This window comes from Pipistrellus hanaki (assembly GCF_964339955.1).
Source record: "Pipistrellus hanaki genome assembly, chromosome: 16".
Lineage (NCBI taxonomy): Eukaryota > Metazoa > Chordata > Mammalia > Chiroptera > Vespertilionidae > Pipistrellus > Pipistrellus hanaki.
Genome location: NC_140518.1, coordinates 9,449,350 through 9,468,367, shown reverse-complemented (window position 1 = coordinate 9,468,367; position 19,018 = coordinate 9,449,350). Strand labels below are relative to the sequence as shown.

Sequence of the window (19,018 nt, the reverse complement as noted above, 5' to 3'; positions counted from 1 at the left end):
GGGATCTTAACCTTAAAGGGCACAGGGAGAAGGACTGGAGGCTGAGAAATCCAGGGGCTTGGAGAAGGGCTCTCGCCCACCCCACCCCCACCCCAGACGCCCCTGCAGACTCTCCCTGCACCTCCTCAAACTAAGCAGAAGCAGGAGGAGAGGAGGGAGAGGAGAGGTGGGCTGTAGGTAAGTGTGTCGGGTGGAGGTGGTCAGGGAGCTGTGGGTCTCGCAGGCACAGATGTGCATCTGGAAGAGAGAAGGAGAGCTCCATACTATTCCATTGGTGGGTTGGGGGGGGGGGAGCAGATTTTGCAGGAAATTTTCTCCTCCTGAAGGGGAAGGTCATAGTGGTCCTTTGAGCCTGAAATCGAAAGACCCCCTTCCCCCCTGGTCACGTGATTCATTAAATAATTAATGCCGAGGTTGCAGAATAGATATGTATTCGTCAGGAAAATCGCAGGCTCGGTCTCTGTTTCTGACGTGCAATTCAACTGTCCTTTGAAAAACAAGCCTGTACCCTGAGAAAAAAAAAGGGGGGGGGGGAGAGAGAGAGAGAGAAAGAGAAAGAGAGAGAGAGAGAGAAAGAGAGGGAGGCAGCAATAAAACAGCCCCGCAGCCGGAGCCACACCACGGGCTGGGGTATTGTAAGTAGAAGGGATTTCTCACTACCTACCGTGTCTTATATGTCCATGTAAATTTATTGTTTGTTATTAATGTTATTGTCGTAAACTGTGACAAATAGCCATCTTCATTTCCTGCCATTTCTCTTCACACGATGCTCTCTGTGTTTATACCCATTGAGGCATTGCATAGAGATTTTAGGAATATTCCTCTCTCTCTCTCTCTCTCTCCTTCTCCTCCAACCCTTTTCTTGATTTATAGCAATATGGGTGTCAGCTTCTCGGGCCGGCATGCCAGCCATTGTGTGTGTGTGTGTGTGTGTGTGTGTGTGCTCGCGTCTGCGTGTGTTTGTGAGCGAGTTGTGTTGTTTATGGCCATGTCTTCGATAAATCATTTCTCACGGAAAATGATGTGGAAGCTGGGCTATTTCTGCGGCCGGGAGAGAGTCGCTCTCTCTCGGAGGCACTTCCTCCCTCTCTGCTCTGCTCCCAGGAGTTGGTTCTTTCAGAGGATCCACAGTAATATATCAGCAGTTAATATGAAAGCTCTATAGCTGGAGGTCTTAAATTACAGCAGCCGTGATTATCAATTAAGGCGAGATTTGTATAAATTTGGTAAACCAGAAATGCCCCATTGGCATATAAACCCAGTCAAAGACCATGACCTAATATAAAAATTATATTTGGGAGCCTGAAACAGCCAACATTCCTGCAGCAGCAGACAGAGCTGCATTTTGCAGCCGTTCCATCCCCCGCCGGGGTTTGGCTGCTCGATTCCAGCCACTGGGAGAGAGCCCAGCTCCGAGGGCAGAGGCAGCCTGGGGGCAGGAGAGGTGGAGGCAGAGGAAGAAATGACTGGAGTTGAAGGCAAAGATTTTTGTTGTGGACTGCGGTGACCAAATCCAAGTCCTGAGCTATTGGAAGTGGGGGTGGGGGTGGGGGCTGGAGAGATTCAGCTACAGCGTGAAAGCTTAACCTATAGGACCGGTGTGTGTGCCAGGGTACTTAGGGTGGAGAATGAGCTGCCCAAACTGGGGGAGACAATGGAGGCAGAGGGTGAAGGGCACGGAGAAAAGCTGAAGTCCCGGCTCCCCACCCTGCTGGCTAACAAAACCAGGAAATGAATTCACACCCCAGCAGCCTTCCTTCGACCTCCTGAGACAAAGAAAGTTTCCTCAGACTGCTTGGAGGGGGGGGGGCGCTAAAGCAGGGAGAACTTCTCCAAGTTTCTCTAGAGAAGAAATGTTCCAGGAATCAGGGGGTCCCAGAAGTTGAAGCGTGTTCCTCTCCCCAAGCCCCCGTTCCAAAGAGGAAGCAAACAGGGTACAGATTGGGACTGGGGGGGGGGAGCTAGGATTTCCTATGGGGGTCTCAGTCCCTCCCCATCAGGGAAGAGCCTGCTGGCCAAGAGAAAGGGAGTGGTGGCTTCTGGGGACATGCTATGCTGTACCCCAAAGTTGTGATAGGTGAGGGGCAGAAGCTAGTCCGGTCGGGGCTAGTGGCTTTTTCTGCCCTGGCTGGAGCTGGGCTGACTGACTTTATAACTACTGTTATCTGTGATGTTTAACTCTGCCTGCGAGTGTGAACCTTTGAGTGGGGAACTCAGAGAGACTCTGCCCCCAGGTGTTAATTTTTATGGCTTGAGGCTCTCAGAGTGGTCGCTGAGGCCCCCCGAGGAGCACCTAGAAGCTCGCACCCACTCTCTCCTCCAAGAGGCAGATCTGAGGAGGGTGGTGGGTGAAGCCGCTCAGTTTGTGAGTCTGGGCTGACCAGGGCTTAGGGAGAAGGAGAAGGAGCAGAACAAGGCCCAGGCTGGGGTGGGTGGGGGCATTACCTGGCCTGGATAGAACAAAGGTGGAGTCTGGATTCAAGGGCTGGAGATCTTGGGGAGGGTTGAAGGGGTGGGGGGCAGCAGCAAAGAGAGCTGAGGGAGAGGGGGCTCCAAGCCTTTCAGGCCCTCCCTCCTTCAATGTTAGGGAATCCTGTGCCTCCCCCAACGTGGGAGGCGACAGGGTGGGTATAAGTGTGAGTTCACCCCGAAACTAGTGCTCCAGGATGTAGGTCAGAGTCTGGGGATCCCTGAGGGAGGGAGAGGCAGGACTACCTCTTCCTTGGAGAGGAGGAGGGACATAACAGAGAAGGGAGAGAGTGGGGTTGTGTTGATTAGCTTCTGAATTCAGTCTGTTTTGGAGGCTGGGGGACAAAAGGGTGGAGGCGGGAGGATTTGCTGTTGGGGACAGGCCATGGCTCCTGGGAAGAGGTGGGGGCCAGCGCCACAGGCTCCTGCCCCTGTGTTGCCACCTCCACCCCCTATCTTGCCCCCTCTGCTGCCTTTGCTTGTGCTTATGACATGGAGGTCTGCTCTCCACCCCCCCCTCTTTCCCTCTCCATTCTTCCAGCCCCCTTCAGGTCTTTGTCTCTTCTGGCCCTGGGGCTGCCCCCCCCCTGCCTTTCCCCAACTCTCACAGACTCTTCCCCGGGAGACAAAAGCAGGGAGACCATCCCTTTCCCCGGGATCTCTGAGTCGCTGGCCCGGGATAAATCTCCCTCTGTGAGGCCTGAGGCCCCGCATCCGGGCACATAGGCCCACCCCCCAAACCAAGTTTGAAGAGACTTTGTTTTTGTTTTTTAAAGATACATTTGGTCCATTTAACCACCAAGCACTCTGCCTCTTGCCAGTTCTGTGCACACACACGCTCTGTCTGCTTTTGTGCTTGCTGGTCAGGGGATGGCGTGTAAGGCGTTCGATGGAAGGGGGTTTCAGGAAAGCTGCTGATTCTGTGTTCTCCCCAGACTGGTGCCCGCTTTCTCCATATAATGATCCTGTTCTCCCCGAGCCTGGGAGAAGCCGGACTGCCCCTGCTTTAGTGACCAGAGGAGTTGGACAGGAAGATGAGGAGAGAGGGTGAAGGAAAAAGAGGGGCTCAGAGAGAGAATGGGCAGGAGAACCCCTTTCTGAGGTGGGAAGTCAAGGCAGAACGCAAGGGGAGGGTGACAGGAAGAGTGGAGACAAAGGCCAGTCTGAGAGGCAGGGGGCTGTCCTAGAAGAAGAACCCCACAACCAGGATGAACACACACACACACACACACACACACACGCACACACTCTCCTCCAATCTAAGTGAGAAGAAGGGAAGTGAAAAGGAAACCACTTCCCTTGCCCCCGTCTCTGGAGGAGAGAATGTCTCCTTGACAAAGGGTAGGTTTTCCCTGCAGGTGAGAGGGCCCCCCCCCCCCCCCCCCAGAGGGGCAGCCCGAGAAGGCAGCCCAGAAGTGCTTTCTGGAGATGCTCCTCCATCCTCGCCACGATCCATTCAGATTTCCTTAACACACACTGAGAGGCAGAGCATGAGAAGACAAAGGGGCGGTGAGAGAGGGCCGGAGGCCAGAGCTGGTCACAACATGGGGGTGCAGGGCAGAGAGAGACAGAGAGAGAGCACCAGTGAAACCCCTGAAACCCTGAGGGGGCAGGCGCAGAGGGCAGAGGGCTGTGGGGGTGGAAGCTTTGCTGGGCTCCCTGCTTTCTCTGCAGAGCAGACGGCGGCCCAGAGCGGCCCAGAGCGGAGGCCGTCTGGGAGGATCGGTCCCCGGAGCGGGCCCTCTGGGCGGCTCCCTGGGGGGGGGGGGGGGGCAGCTGGCAGGAGGGAGTGTCAGGAAATGGCCAAGATGCCCGGGGCACTTCCATCTCCTCCCTGCCAGCATCCTGAGTAACCTGATGGCTGGCCTGGCCCCGGAACAGAATTCCACTTGGAGCACTTTCTCTCACACCCGGGCCTGGGCTCTCTCTCGGGCTTCTTTCCCCTCCCAGGTAGGGTCCGGGTCTGGCCTCCTCCTCTCCTCCGGGGACGGGGAGAAGCTGACCTTCCAGAACTTTCCCTTTCCCCTCCAACCCACATCCCTGCGCAGGAACCTGCGGCCTGAGCAAACGGATGCCACCTTCACTGGTCTCTTTCCTTCCTCCCCCCCCCCCCCCCATCTTTCAGGAAAGAACAGGGAAAAGGGAAGTTCCCACCCGCCCAGCAGCCTTTAGAGACTCCGGGGACCTGGAAAAGGCAAACCTTTCCGCCCCTCCGGGCCCTCTCCCCCCCTCGCCCTGCTCTGGTCCCTCCACGGAGCCCCCATCCCGCTGGTCCGGCCCGGAGCTCCCTCCCCGCCCTCCCCGCGGCCGGACATATGGAACCCATTTCGCTGGTGACATTGAAGGGCCGCCCGCGCCCGCCTTCCCTTCCGCCATGGCGCCCCCGCCTCCCGCGCCCCCCGCCAGTCGCGGCGCCCCTGCCCGGCCACCGGCCGCTCCCCGAGCCCCGGGCCCCGAGCCCCAGCCCCGAGCCCCGAGCCCCGAGCGCAGCGCGGCGCCCGGCCGCCCGGCGCGGGGACCGGCGTCTCCGGAGAGGGGCGCCCCCGGCCCGCGGCCCCGGAGGCCGGACAAAGCGGGGGGCGGGGGCGGGGCGGGGTGCGGGCCGGCTTCCCGGCCTCTCCCCGCGGCCGCCCGCCCGGCCCGGGGCCGCCCCGGGGGAAGGACCGGGATGCGGCCGGCCGAGCCCCGGCGGGGGCCCAGGGACCCGAGCCCGGCCGGCGGCGCCCCGGCGGGGGGCGCCCAGGTAAGTGGGGTGCGGGGTGCGGGGCCCGGGGCGGGGGGCAGAGCGGAGGGAGCCCCCGGCCCGGCCTTTCTCCTGGTCCGCACCGAGGCCGGATCCAACCCGCGGGAGGCAAAGATGAGGGCCCCTTAGGCGGGTAGGGGCTGTGGGGGTCGAGGGGACCCCGTGTGCGGGCAGAGCGGAGGAACGTGGGTGCCGGTGGTGTGTGCACAGGCTCGGGGTTGGGGCGGGGAGCTCTCCCCCGCAGGAAGGGTGCTGGAGGCAGTGGGGGGCTTTCCAGGGGGCGAGGGGCATCTGCCAGGGAGGGGCAAGCGGCCTGGGCCCGGCTTCGGCGCGCCCAGCCCAGCTGCCACCGGGCCCAGCCTCTTGGCACCTTGCGGCTGTTTGAAGCCCGGACTACAGGGGCTGCGCCAGGCCGGGTGTTAAGCGGAGAAGGTAGGCGCGGGGGTGATTTATGGCCGCAGAGGAGCTGTGTTTACTCCCCGCCTGCTTGGGAAACCAAAAACCAAACAGAGCGGAGGCGGGGCGGCCCCGCTCCCGGAGCAGGAGGCAGGCATGCCAGGTGGATGCTCTGGGCCGTACTTTCTCAGATGCGGGCGGTGGTGGGAGCTCCCTCGGAGGCACAGAATGGGGTGGGGGGTCCGTGCGAGGGATGGGGAGAGTGTGCACGCATGCACACGTGTAGGTGTGTTCGTGTATATGCCAGGTCTCGGGTTGGGGTTGTGGGGCGCAGCACTGCTTTGTGAGTGGGCACCCGGGGAGCTGGGAGGGAGGCGGGGTGTGCTCTGGTCCTGGTCCTCTGGGCGGGGGCAGCTCTGCCCACACCGGGCTGCCCGCTCCCTCGCCGTGGGGCTCTGTTCGGTTCCGCCTGGGGCTCCTCACGGCCACATGAGCCCAGTCCACTTGGCCTGGCCCCCAGCCCCTCTGTGTCATCTGCCCACACGCCACCTGATAGTCACTTTGAACCTTTAGCTTTGCTGTGGGAGACCCAGGAACCAGTGAGCAGAGCTGTGTGAGGAGGGGGGGGGAGGAGGAAAAGGCCTGGGGTAGCAGGGGAGGGAGGTCAGTGGTTTGAAGCTGGGCCTTGGCAGGCTTGGGTTCCGCCATTGCTGCTCAGATTCCCCTGAAGTGGCTGCTTGAGGGGGGGGGTGGGGGGGGTGGGGGGGGCGGGCAAGGAGCACAAAGGGGAACAGAGCAGGAGGGTGGGGGCGGGGAGAAATATATTTTTGACCCCTGGATCGTTGTTTCCGCAGGCCAACCGGTGGCTCTTTGCATTTCTATCCAGACGCCCCAGCTCTGCCTGGAAATTGTTTTGCATTAAATTTTCTCAGCCGCAGAATTATCTTTCCTCGCCTCCAGCTAAACTTGCATTTTTCCACCAGACACTTGGGTCCTGCACCAATGAAATCTGAGAGGAAGCGGCTGGGCCCTAAGTGGCCGTAATTTAATTGATTTTATCATAAATCATCAACTTGATGAAGAACCCGAGGTTTCAGTGAAGTAAATTGATATTAATGGGAGTTTCTTGAAATGCAAACTCGCTGTATTGCCGGATTGTTGGGGGCATCTTGAGCTGGGGAGGTGGATGAGCCGGATCCCAGGAGCGGGGAGCCTGGACCGGGAGCCCAGCACAGCGTCAGGGGGTCGGGAAAGAGCCGCAGAGGCAGCTGCAGGCAGGCTGATTTCTAGGGGGTGGGGGCAGGTAGGGAACAGAACTTGGCGGGGAAGGAGCAGAGTCTGACTCGGTGAATCCTGCTGGCCATCTTGGGAATGCTGGTCCCCAATTAGGGGGGGGGGGGGCAGCTGGAAAGCTGGGCTGGTAGGTGTGTGGGCAGAGTTGGGGGTCGGGTGAGAAGGCCAGGCTGGTACAATGGGTGCATTGAGTTCTGGTTAAAAATTGCCAGGCCCAAGCCTTCCTCCTCCAATTATACAAATTAATTATTTACCGCTGAGGTTCCTGTGTTCAAAATCAGCACTTCTGAGCTGGTGATGGAGGTGGAGGACAACCCCCCCCCACACACACACACACACAAGCGGGGAGCAGTAAGCACCAGTGCAGGGCCTCTGTGGGGCCAGGAGGACGGAGCCGGGGTTGGTGTTGGGCAGTAGAGGTGTAAGCCTTCAAATCCCCGAAGGAAATGCCCTGCCTTATTGTCTGAACTTAGCCTATTGTCACTGCTTAGTGCTGGCGCTCACTTTTGAGGGAAACACAAACTCTCAGCCCAGAAAGGGCCTCAGAAGATCATGGGGCCCGCCCCTCCCCTCCACACCAGGCTCTGGCTTTACAGAGGGTATGCCGAGGCCTCACACAGCCAATCTGGAATCTAAGCCTCCTGACTTCCATGCCTATCCCAAGGGTGACTTGTCACTCAAGTCACTTCCCTGGTCTCAGTTTCTGGGTCTGTAACAATGACAGGCGTGGACCCAGGTCTGGCCTTGAGTAGCTCTCTACTGCTCGGGAACATCTCCCCTGCACACAGAAGCTGCCACAGGCTTATTTGCAATGTACAGGGGTTCGTGCCCATCCGGAGCAGGGGGTGGGGACTCAGACTGGTTCTAGGAAGCCCACTGGAGTCCAGACCGTTCCTCCTCCTGACGATTAGAGAAGCTCAGGCGATTAGAGAAGCAGCGGGAGCAGAAGGCAGTAGAGAGGGGCTCACTGGCTGGATTGGGCTGGAATTGGCATTTGGAGGGGGCGCTCAGGGAGGAGGGCTCAACCTCACAGAGTAAGGCACTCCTCCCCAGGTGCCCCCGGAGGCTGGGGTTGTTCAGAATGCAGCTCTTACAGTCCCTTCTGCCCAGCCAGGGACTGAATTGTGGTTTTAGACTTTAGATTCTGTGGTGGCAGCCTACCCCACGCCCAGCTTCACCCTGATCCCTGGGTCTTCAGACCCTCTCTTCCTAGGAGAGGGCAAACGTGGTGCCATAGCACTCTGCCAGATCGGCCAGGGCATCCGGGATAGGTCTGCAAGGTGGGTGACCCCCACCCCCCACCAATTCTTGCTCTCATTTTCCATCTCTTTCCCCAAACTGGGAGAAAATAAAATTCAAGAGGGGTGGGAGTTCCTCAGAAGTTTAATGGTTATGAGAAGAGAGATTTCTTGTAGGAGCAGAGATAGGAGGAGGCCAGACAGACTGGGGGGGGGGGGGCTCCCCAGACTGCCTTGGGAAGTGTGATCAGGGATATGAGTTGTGCTGGAGGAAGTGGGGAGAGATGGGAAACAACCTCATCTTAGTTCTGGAAATCAGAATAGAGAGAGAGAGAGAGAGAGAGAGAGAGAGAGAGAGAGAGAGGAGAGCTGGCAGGTCCAGACTCTGGCCCTATCCCATTCGACTTTGGAGTTTTATATTTGGAGGCAATTCGGAAGGCCTTCAGCTGATTGGTCATTAATCCGGTGAGTTATTGTCTGTTAAACAGAGGTCACTGGGAGAGAGACATCCAATCTGTCAGGGGAGACCCAGCAGTCACTCCCAGCGGCTGGGCCCCTGGCCCGCGTCTCCCCCCCCCCAGCACCCCACCCCCTGCCCCGCTGTCCCAGACTCGACCCTCTCCCTGGTGCCTTCGCCACTTTGCCCACCTTTGTCTCCACATCCGCGGGTGTGGGTTAGCTAGGCCAGGACCCAGTTTCTAGATGAGGCGGGACCCGATTCAGAATTGACTCCTGTGGCAGCGAACTCCCAGCGTGGCCCGAGGCAGCCCATCCGCTCGCTGCTCCCCAGCGCTTTCGGGCCCGTGGACACAGAGGAGTTTTTCCCTCTTCACCCTGTCGCTTGGGGTTGGGGGAGAGCACAGCTTGGAGTTTTCTCACACCCTAGTGGCCTTTTTATTCTTTGGATCCCTGTTTCTGCTGAGCCGGGTCTATGCCCGGTCTACACCGGTCTCTGCCCCTTTGTTCCCTCCGGCTCCCTCCCGGCATCTTGGGTGGGTGGGGTGGGAGGAAGGCAGGTTTGAGGATCCAGATGCCAGGAGTGGTCTTCAGGAGCAATTTCCAGTTTACAACCCCAGCTTTAAAACTGTGAGGGGGATTTAGATGGAGATGGGGGTGCGTGCGTGAACTTTGCAAGACTCCGCCGCCGCTGCAGCAAAGTTGGGCAGTGAAGCTGGAAGGTGTGGGTCTGGGGACAGACAGGAACAGATCCCCAGATGCTCCGTTTGGCTCGCAGGTCCTGGAGTCTGGGGCAGGCTGAGCTGGGGGCGGCATCCTTGGTCACCCCAAGGCTGATAATCAGAAATCAGAAATCGATTTTAACCGGGCCTGCCAATTTGTGCTTTTTGAGAGGGGAATTTTCGTTTGCTCTTTGATTTGTGTGTGTGTGTGCGGGGTGCGTGCGAGGGGTGCGGGGAATGAAGCTGCTAGGATCCCCCAAAGGCCTGGAAGGCTGGGCCGCCAGGGATTCTCCCTGGTGTTTGAGGTGCTCCGTGTCCCCTGGTGCTGGGCGCAGGGTAGGAGTGGGGGAGGGGAGTGCCAGTGCCAGAGTGAGCGCTCTAGCTTTTCGGAAACTGAAGGAGAGAGAAAAGAATGTCTACGAAGGGGGACATTTTCTCTAATTCTTAGCTTTATTGTTAAGTTTTGCCTTTAATTATTAGATTAAAAGTCTCTGTGTCTTGATCTTTCTCTCCATTTTTTTCAATCTCTCTCTCTCTCTCTCTCTCTCTCTCTCTCTCTCTCACACACACACACACACACACACACACACACAGTAAGTTGTTAGGTTTCCTTGCCTTGAGTCCAGGAAAAGGTGGTTTCCTCTCCTCTCTGTAGTCTAGGACTCTCTTGGCATCACCGAGGCCCTCTTCCCTCCTCTTCTCCAGACCCCAAAGTCTCCCCTCAAACCCCTCTGGAGTCTCCCACCCCAAGGTCCCTGCCCACACTCCTTGCTGGCCGCCCTTTGTCCCTTGAAGTTTGAAAGGTCCCAATCCTGCATCAACGCCTCCAACAAACGAAATGGAGCCCTCAGGGCTGCCTGTGCTCCCCCACCCCCACCCCACCCGCCCAGTCCCCATCTGGGGCAGCCGGCAAAAGGGCAAGAAAGAAACCAAAATGGGACCTAATTGCCTCCCAGACATTTCAGAGGGGCTCTGCTTCCCAGAATTAAGAAGTCTCGCGTCATCTCCGACCGCATTTGGGGGTGCATGTCTTCTGAACTTTCTCCTTGCTCCCCAGTTCTTTCTGCTCCCACCCCAGGACACCCCATTTCTTTGTGTAGCTCGAGGCAGCACAGTGAGTGGAGGCTCCAGGCGGGGAATAGCCCACCGCTGCCTCTGGAGAGCGCCTGCACCCCCAGCTCAGCCCCAGGCCCGCTCAGCCTGCGGCCCTCCAGGCTCTCCCTTTATTCCTTAATGCAAAGCTTGGGAGCCACAAACAACCAGGTTTTCTCTTTTCTCTTTTTATGATGATCTTCTCCAGCAACAGCTTGGAGAGAGGGAGGGTCTGAGATACATTCTTGGCTTTTGAACTTTGGGGAGTGGGAGAAAAGACCCAAAGGCGCTGGTTCCCTTAAGCCTCTGGAAGCCTTCCTGGGCCGAGTCCCTGACCCCTCAGACCCAAAGCTACAGAGTCCCACTCGGCAGGTCTCTAACCAGGGACTAGAGAGCTCAGGACCCATTCCTTGCAGCCACATACTCATGCAGCCATCATCACTCTCTTTGGGGGTCCTGGCTGGATCCCCTACATTGGGTCTGGCTTGGACATTTTCTTTTCTCGATACCATTGATGAACCCAGAAAAAATGGCTCCCACCCTCCATCCTCCTCTGCCCTCTCCCTCAGCCACCATCTCTCTGGGAGGCCGCAGGATCCTTGGGGATATCACAGTGGAAGCTCTGCATGCGGTTCTGTGGCCAGAGGGTAGGGAGGCCCAGGGTCCTCCATCCCTCCATTCAGCAGGGCCCCAGGAACCCTACTGCTCCCACCCAGAAAGCCTGACTTAGGGGGCTGGGAGAAGTGGGGGGCCAGAGGAGCCCAGGAACCACTTCCTGTGGGAATGGAATACTTTCTCAGCCCAATGCAGAGCCTGGGAGGGGGGACCTAGGATACGAGGGGAGCTTTGCCAGACACAACCACCCTCTCCTGGAAGGAAGACAATAGAAGAGCTGGAGAGGGTCTCTCACCTTTGTTCTCCCAGGCCCATCTCTCCTTGGTGCATCCAGATGGGAGAAGGCAAAAGCCCAGTGTCCTAACCGGGAGCTCCCAGGGCCAGGGGCTGGTTTAAGTTTTCCCAGCTGCCTCTGTAGGGAAAAGAGAGAGACCGCTTCCTCCTCTTTACCCCCTGAGCCCAGAGTCAGCAGTTAGGCCGAGTTGCAAACCCTCCGGGTGCTCTTTTTGTCTTTTCCCTCCACCAACGTGGCTCTCTCTTCCCCACCCCGGAGCCAAATCTGCAGACACCTACATTCCTGGCCCCGGTCTTCCTCCTACAGGCCTTCCGCCCTCACACACACACACACACACACACACACGCCCTGCGGAAAGTTCAGCCTTCACCCTCTTCCTTCCTTCTGCCAGGAGCCATCCTCTCGCAGAGCTAAGAGAGCAGGTTTGTTCTGAAGAACAATCATGATCACAGCCACCACAGCTAGCCGCTGTCTCTCCCGCCAGGTCCCTCCACCTTGAGCCATTTTGCGAGTTCTTCTCATCTTCTTAGAAGTACAAATCCCCTTAGCACCTCTCAGCCCCCTCTGCCCGCCCAGAGGTGAGAATCCGCACAGAAACTTCTCTGGGAAGTTCTCACAGACCATGGCCAGCCCGCCCTGAGCTGAAGCTAAACACAGGGTCCTCCTTTTGTCACCATCTCGTCAGCCCACCCCCCCACCTCGCCCTGCAAGATGGTCTGGGTTTTTAAAATAATCACTCACCGCTTGTTGTCTGTTCTCAAAAAAAAGGGGGGGGGAGGGGGCTGTTTTTTAAAAAAAAATCTGGCCTTTCCCCCGCCCCCCACCAGTTGGAAACTGGGTCTGGAAACTTGTGGGGAGAGAGGAAGAATGGAGTGGGTGTGGGGAGAGGAGAAGCAGACCGGGAGGCTCAGATGGAGGGAGCGGGAGCCGGAGGGCGGGAGACCCAGCCACCAGTCCCAGAGGAGTGAAACTACTTAAAAAAAAAAAAAAAAAAAAGTCCTCGTGTTCCAGGCAGATGAATACCGAGGGGCGCCCAGCACCCCACCCCCAGGGAGGCCGGGGCCTCTGACGAGGCCTCCCCACCGCTACTTCCATTAGCATAATGGTTTGCTCCTGGGGTGGCGAGCGCCGGGCGCACCAACTGGCTGCAGCAGCGCCTTGCCTGGCTCCCCCTGCCTCGCCTGCCGAAACCTCCATTTCAAAATGTACCTGTTCTTACAAAATGAAAAGACACACACACACACACACACACACACACACACACAAATCCCAGACCTCTACCTTCTTTCCTTACCCTTTTTTTGGGGATGGGGGTGGGGGTGGGTGTAAACATCCCCTCTTCCCCCAGTACCACCATCACCTTCCCTCCTTATCAGGCATCTAAGCTCGCTCAAGGGGGAGAGGTGGTGTGTGTGTGTGTGTGTGTGTGTGTGTGAGCTGAGTGTGTGAGTGTGTGAGTGTGTGTGTGTGTGTGTGTGTGCATGTGTCTGTGTGGTTTTTTTTCCTCCCTGTGCAAAAGCAGAGGCCATTGTTACGGAGAGTAGGGCGTACCAGTCTTATAGGGCAACCGCACTGTGGCGACTTGGCCGTGGCGGAGCCCGGAGCTGGATCCCCGGCGAGCCCCGCAGCCCCGGCACCGCTCGGTCCGCTCCGCGCCTCCCCGCGCCCCGGCCCCCGCCCCGCGCCCGCCGACTGAATCGGAGCGGACGCCGCGGCTCCGGCCGGCGGCCCCTCGGGCGCCCCAGCCGGGGTGGCTGCGGGGAGGGGCGCCGCCGCCGCCTTAAACAGGGGTCTTTTCTCCCTTTGCCTTCAAGGAGGGGAGATTTCTCGCCTGCCGCTCGCGCTGGGGCTCGATGTGAATATATATTATGTCTGCCTGTTCTCCCCTCGTCGGTGGCTAAGGTAAGCTGGACTAAAATAGGCTATCAGTTTGTGAATGGCGGAGAGTATGTCTCAATGATTTATGGCCCATATGACTCCAATCTCGGTTCAAGAAGAGTTCACAAGCTTTAAGCTTCCTTCCACGCAGCGGCTGACTCTCTCTCTCTCTCTCCCTCCCTCCCTTCCTCCCTCCCTCTCTCTCTCTCTCCTTCTCTCCCTCCCTCTCTCCCTCTCTCTTCCTGCTTCTCTCCTTTTCTCTCCTTTTTCTTTTAGCAGCCAGGTCCTGGGCAGATTTTTTTCCTCCCGGTGATCAGAAGAGCCTAACCTTTTTCTCTCCCTTCCCTGTTTTTATTTTTCTCCCATTCATTTATTATTATTATTTTTTAAGTCCTGGAAGGTGGCCTATCCACCCCCCGCGGGCTCCCCCCCCCCCCGTGGTGACTCCCCAGGCTCTCCCAGGGGTGTGCCCTGCCAGGTGGGGTGCTGGGGGTGGCTCCCTCCAGCCAGACCCTGGGGGGAAGCCCGGAGCCACCGGCTCCCTCCCGAGAAGCCAGATGGAGCCTGGGTTTTTCCAACATGGAGGCGAGGGGGATAGACACGTTTGGCCGGGTGTAGAGCTGCTCCCCGCCCCCCGCTTCTCCCGGATCCCCCGATCGCGGGTCCGCCCCAGGCACCTTCCCCTCTGCTCGCCGCCCGGCCCGCCCGGCCTGGGCGCCCCGCAGCCGGGCCCGGCCCGGAGCGGAGTTGCCGGCGCCTCTTAGTCCGGTTCCTCCGGCGCCCGAACTTGCCGCGCCGCCCGCGGGGCCCGGCGCTCCGCCCGGGGCGCTGGGAACCCGCCGCCGCCAGCCGGGCCGGTGTCCCGGGCTCCCGCCTCCGCGGCCGGCGGGGCTGGCGGCGGGTCTCCCGGCAGCGGCGGCCCGGACAGCCCGGCGGCGGCGGCGGCGGCCGGGGCTCAGCCCTCGCTCCCTCCCGGCCCCGGTCTTCGCCGGCGGCGGCGGCGGCGGCTCCATGCTCGCCGACCGTGCTCCCGGCTCCTCCGCTTCCCACACTCCCCGGCCTCGGCCCTGCGGGTCTATTGCAGGGGGAGCGCCAGGAATTTGGGCCTCAAATTATTGCTTTATTATCCTCCTCCTCCTCCTCATCCTCATGACTGCTGTAACCATCATTTAGACTAAATAAAGCCCGGGCCCAGCCAGCCAGCCCCCTCCAACGTTTTTATTTTTATCTTATTTTATTCTCCTATCTATTAATCACAAACTCAACGGATGCCTGCTAATTAATTCCCCCTTCAGCCAGGGCGGCAGCTCCGAAGCTAATTTTGGTTGAATCATCGGAGACGAATGGTGGTAATAATAATAATAATCCGGGGGCTGGGTCAGCCTGGTCCATGGACTCCGGTTTTCCTGAAAGGACCTGCTGCTCGGCCGGCGGGTGTGTGTATTTTCCAGGAACAAATTCTTCCCGGAAGCCAATCGGAACTCAGGGCCACCCCGGCTGGCTGTCTTTTGAGTATAAATCTGGGCGATGAAGAAGGGGATTTATGTGTGGGAGGGACTTCCTTCACCTACACTCCTTTTCTTTTCTTTTTTTCCTGTCCTATTTTTAAAGTTTTCTTTGGCGTTTGCCAGCTGGGCTGAGTGAGATTTAAGGATCCCAAACTCACATGTCAGGAGAGAGGGTCAGGCTGGAGGTTTTATGAAAAAAGGGGTGGGGAGGCATTGGGGAAGACAGGGGAGGGGGGGGGGATGAAGTCAGAAGTTTCAGAAGAAATATACAACAATCCTATGACAGCTTGAACCTTTATTTTCCTCGCACACTTTTAAAAGGCTGCATGAAAAAAAGTGATTTTATTTTTTTAAAAATTTGCCCCAGAGAACTTTAATAATATTGTTGTTGACTTTTTTTTTTTTTTAACTAGGGAATTTTTTTTTTCTCTTTTAGAAAGTCTTTTCCCATCTCTTGGTAGGAAAGTCTAGCAGTTATCCAGTTTCTTTCTTCTTCTCTTCTTTTGAATGAGTCAAAGGGAACAAACTGTCAAGAAAAGGGTGGGGAAAATTAAGTCCCGTGAAAAAAATGAAGGAGGGAGGGGATCTGGGCCAAATGGTCACAGCACCGACCAGCCGGGCCTGGAATTGACACAATCCCGCTCCATTTGGGGTCCCCTGGGGGCGGCTGGCCCCGTCCGGACCTGGCTGGGCCAGGACTCAGGCTGGAGGAGGTGGTACCTGGAGCAGGGACGAGGGAAAGGCCCGGTTTCTCTGGTTCCGGAGGTGAAAAGTCTCCAGGAAGTTTCTAGGTCAGGCCATTGTTATTGTCTTGGTGAGCCGAGAGGATCCCTTCCCCAAGAAGGCTCTCTGCTCACCGTGCTGCTCCCTCCTGGCTCTCTCGGAGCCGTTTTTCCTTCCGCTGAGCCTGTGCGTGGGTGAGAGAGACCTGGATGGACACGGAGGGAGGGAGGGAGACAGAGGCAGGAGGCCTGAGCTCAGGGTATTGCTGATGCTTTTAGAGTCTCCCAGTCTCCCCCCCCCAACCCCCCTGGAGCCCCCCTCTCCAGAGTTGGGGTGGAGGAGCTAGGGGGAGGGAGGAGGAGAGGTGAGAGGCTAGTGTGCTGGCAGGAGAGAAAGCAGGGACTTTTGCAGTATGTCATACAATTCTATTCCTAGCCAGACCCCAACGGTGTGTGCAGTCCTTATCTTTACTTGGCAATGAGAACCGGCGGGCTTTTACTTTAAAATTAAAGCGTTGAAATCAGAAAAATCCATTGCCTCAGCATCTGCTGTGAAGGTGTCGGGGTTGGGGGAGAAGAAAAAAAAAAATCCCTATTGATGTCAGCTCCCTTTTCAGTCCCTAAGATGGATTCGAGCCCCAGTCCTCTTCTCCCCCTTGTGTCTCTTCTCTCCCCCCGCAGGTCAGCCAGCGGCTCCCTCCGAACAGACCCCGGGAGGAGGGGGGCGGACAGGGGAGGGGGGGTCCGGCGCCCCACGTGACCCCCGGGGGTGCCAATGTCCGGTCGTGAGGGTCCCAGGCCCTCGCAAGTCGCCCCCCGCTGCCCGGGTCCCGCCCAGCGATGCAGAAAGCCACCTACTACGACAGCAGCGCCTCGGCCGCCCTCTTCGGAGGCTACTCCTCGTACCCCGGCAGCAATGGCTTCGGCTACGAGGGCGCCCCCCAGGCCCCGTTCCCGGCCGCCGCGCACCTGGAGGGCGACTACCAGCGCGCGGCGTGCTCGCTGCAGGCCCTGGGCGGCGCCGGCCCGCACGCCAAGGCCAAGGAGCTCAACGGCGGCAGCTGCATGAGGCCCGGCCTGGCCCCGGAGCCGCTGCCCGCCCCGCCCGGCTCGCCCCCGCCCAGCGCCGCCCCCACCAGCACCTCCAGCGGCGGCGGCGGCAAGGGCGGCCCCCCCAAAGGCGGCCCCGGCGCCAGCGCCACCCTCACCAAACAGATATTCCCCTGGATGAAAGAGTCGAGGCAAACGTCCAAGCTGAAAAGCAGCTCCCCCGGCACAGGTACCGGCTCTCTGCGCTTTTGTCCGGGGCCAGGAATGTCCCTGTTATTCTAGCGCCAGCCCCGCGGCGCCCCGGCGGCGGCCCCCGAACAATATCAGGTGGAGGTGCGGCTCCCTGACCTCCCACCGCCTGGTGACCCCTGACCCCACCGACACCCTCTCCCCCGGCCACCCTCCACCCTCCACCCGAGCTCTGAGAGCTCCAGAAAGGCCGGGCGCTGGGCCTCGGCCCTCCCCAGGCCACCGGGCCTGGAGACGCTGCTGCTGGCAGACGCAGGGCCGCCCACGATTGATTATTATTAAGTATGATCACTGCGGGTATTAATCACACGCTCTGGGGCGGCCCCGGGGTCCCGGCCTGTGGGCTACGGCCGCCTCTTCGCGCCGCACACTCCCGTGTCCTGCCCACGGATGTCCTGACTCCTCCAGGGTCCTCCTGGGCCACCCATCCTGGTCACAGGCAGGGGCAGGAAATGGGGGGGGGGGGGTCTCCCCAGACCTGGAATTAAGGATGGGGGAGAAGGAACGAGTGAGAGAGAGAAAAAAATCCAGCCCTACATAAACGGCCATGTGGCTCTCGGTCTGCGTGACATGATCAAATTTTCATAAGCTGGGGCAGCGAGAGGAGAACAGGTCTCTTAATAAATGCCACTATTATAGAGTGTCCGCTAATGCGACGGGCGTGGGGGGGGGGGGCGAGGGGAGAGGGATGGGAGCGAGGAGGAGGAGGAGGCGGGGACGGGGAGGGGAGGCGGCGGGGGACCCGAGTCCAGGCCTGGATTTATTAAGAAACGATGCATTCAATTTCGGCGTGTTCAGTAATTATCCTTTATTTCATTTTCTCCCCTTCCCGCCCCTCCCCCTCGGATCCAGCGGAGGGCTGCGGCGGCGGCGGCGGAGGAGGCGGAGGCGGAGGCGGCGGTGGAGGAGGAGGAAGCGGTGGAGGAGGCGGCGGCGGCGGCGGCGGCGGCGGGGGAGGGGACCGGAGCCCCCCGGGCTCGGCGGCGTCCAAGCGGGCCCGCACGGCCTACACGAGCGCGCAGCTGGTGGAGCTGGAGAAGGAGTTCCACTTCAACCGCTACCTGTGCCGGCCGCGCCGCGTGGAGATGGCCAACCTGCTGAACCTCAGCGAGCGCCAGATCAAGATCTGGTTCCAGAACCGGCGCATGAAGTACAAGAAGGACCAGAAGGCCAAGGGCCTGGCCTCGTCCTCGGGGGGCCCGTCCCCCGCCGGCAGCCCCCCGCAGCCCATGCAGTCCACCGCCGGCTTCCTGAACGCCTTACACGCCATGACGCCCAGCTACGAGAGCCCGTCCCCGCCCGCCTTCGGCAAGGCCCACCCGAACGCCTACGCGCTGCCCCCCAGCTACCAGCCGCCCCTCAAAGGCTGCGGCGTCGCCCCCCCGCAGAAATACCCCCCGACGCCGGCGCCCGAGTACGAGCCCCACGTCCTCCCGGCCAACGGGGCGGCCTACGGGACGCCCGCCATGCAGGGCAGCCCGGGCTACGTGGGCGGGGGCGGCTACGTGGATCCGCTGCCGCCCCCTGCCGGCCCCTCCCTCTACGGCCTCAACCACCTCTCCCACCACCCCTCGGGGAGCCTGGACTACAACGGGGCGCCCCCGATGGCCCCCAGCCAGCACCACGGACCCTGCGACCCCCACCCCACCTACACAGACCTCTCCTCTCACCATGCGCCTCCGCCTCCTCCTCCTCCTCAGGGTAGAATCCAAGAAGCGCCCAAGTTAACGCACCTGTGATGGGAGAGGGAGGGCGGAGGGATGAGGTCAAGGGGTGGGGGCGGGGGAGAGCCTGGAGGTCTGAAGGAAGAGGCAGGGACTTGGCCACCAGGCTTCCTGGGAAGGATGGGCCTGGAGTCCCTTCCCTTCCTGGCCTGGGAGGTTGCTTTTCAAAGATCCTCCAGCCCTTGTGCCATCTGCCTGCCTGCCCGCCGAAAAGGGGCCCACAGCAGGTTGGAGATGGCAGCCTACCCCCCCCACCCCCCACCCCGCAATCAACCCTAGGCCTCTGGCAATATGCAGTTGGCATTCCAGGCTTGGGAGTGGGCTAGAGGGAGGAGACAGGGCAACAAGGTAGAGAAGCACATTTTAAAAACACAGACAAGGTGGCTAGGCCATCGCCAACCAACCAACCAACTTACCTTCAGTCTCTGTGGGTACTTCCCCCAAATCTTGATTGTTTTCCCACCTTGCAGTTCTCCTTTAAAAAGAATTAGGAAACGTTTCAAAACCAGGGGCACCAAGCACCACCCCCTCCCACCTCCCCGAAGTCTCCATTGTCCTCCCATCTCTC

The 19,018-nt window shown here is 59.4% G+C and overlaps 1 protein-coding gene and 1 long non-coding RNA gene across 6 annotated transcripts in view; one reads left to right on the top strand and one right to left on the bottom strand.

Annotated features, from left to right (window-relative positions):
* The window catches only part of HOXB3 (homeobox B3), a gene marked incomplete at its 3' end in the record, with an annotated part of 54,882 nt that extends 36,417 nt beyond the window's left edge, over positions 1–18,465 (top strand). For 2 of the 5 annotated variants that reach the window (XM_084863554.1, XM_084863552.1), the window contains 3 exons: positions 13,134–13,221; positions 16,109–16,706; positions 17,579–18,465. In XM_084863554.1, the coding sequence (XP_084719680.1) occupies positions 16,268–16,706; positions 17,579–18,465 (1,326 nt within the window). In that variant the 5' untranslated portion in view covers positions 13,134–13,221; positions 16,109–16,267. The other 3 variants (XM_084863556.1, XM_084863553.1, XM_084863555.1) reach the window with 3 other exon arrangements.
* On the bottom strand, positions 14,982–16,391 carry LOC311611442. The gene is made up of 3 exons (XR_014793108.1): positions 16,286–16,391; positions 15,426–15,633; positions 14,982–15,231 (listed from the first exon to the last, which is right to left on the bottom strand). It is a non-coding gene; the product is annotated as an uncharacterized lncRNA (long non-coding RNA).
* Positions 18,466–19,018: the final 553 nt, after the last annotated feature.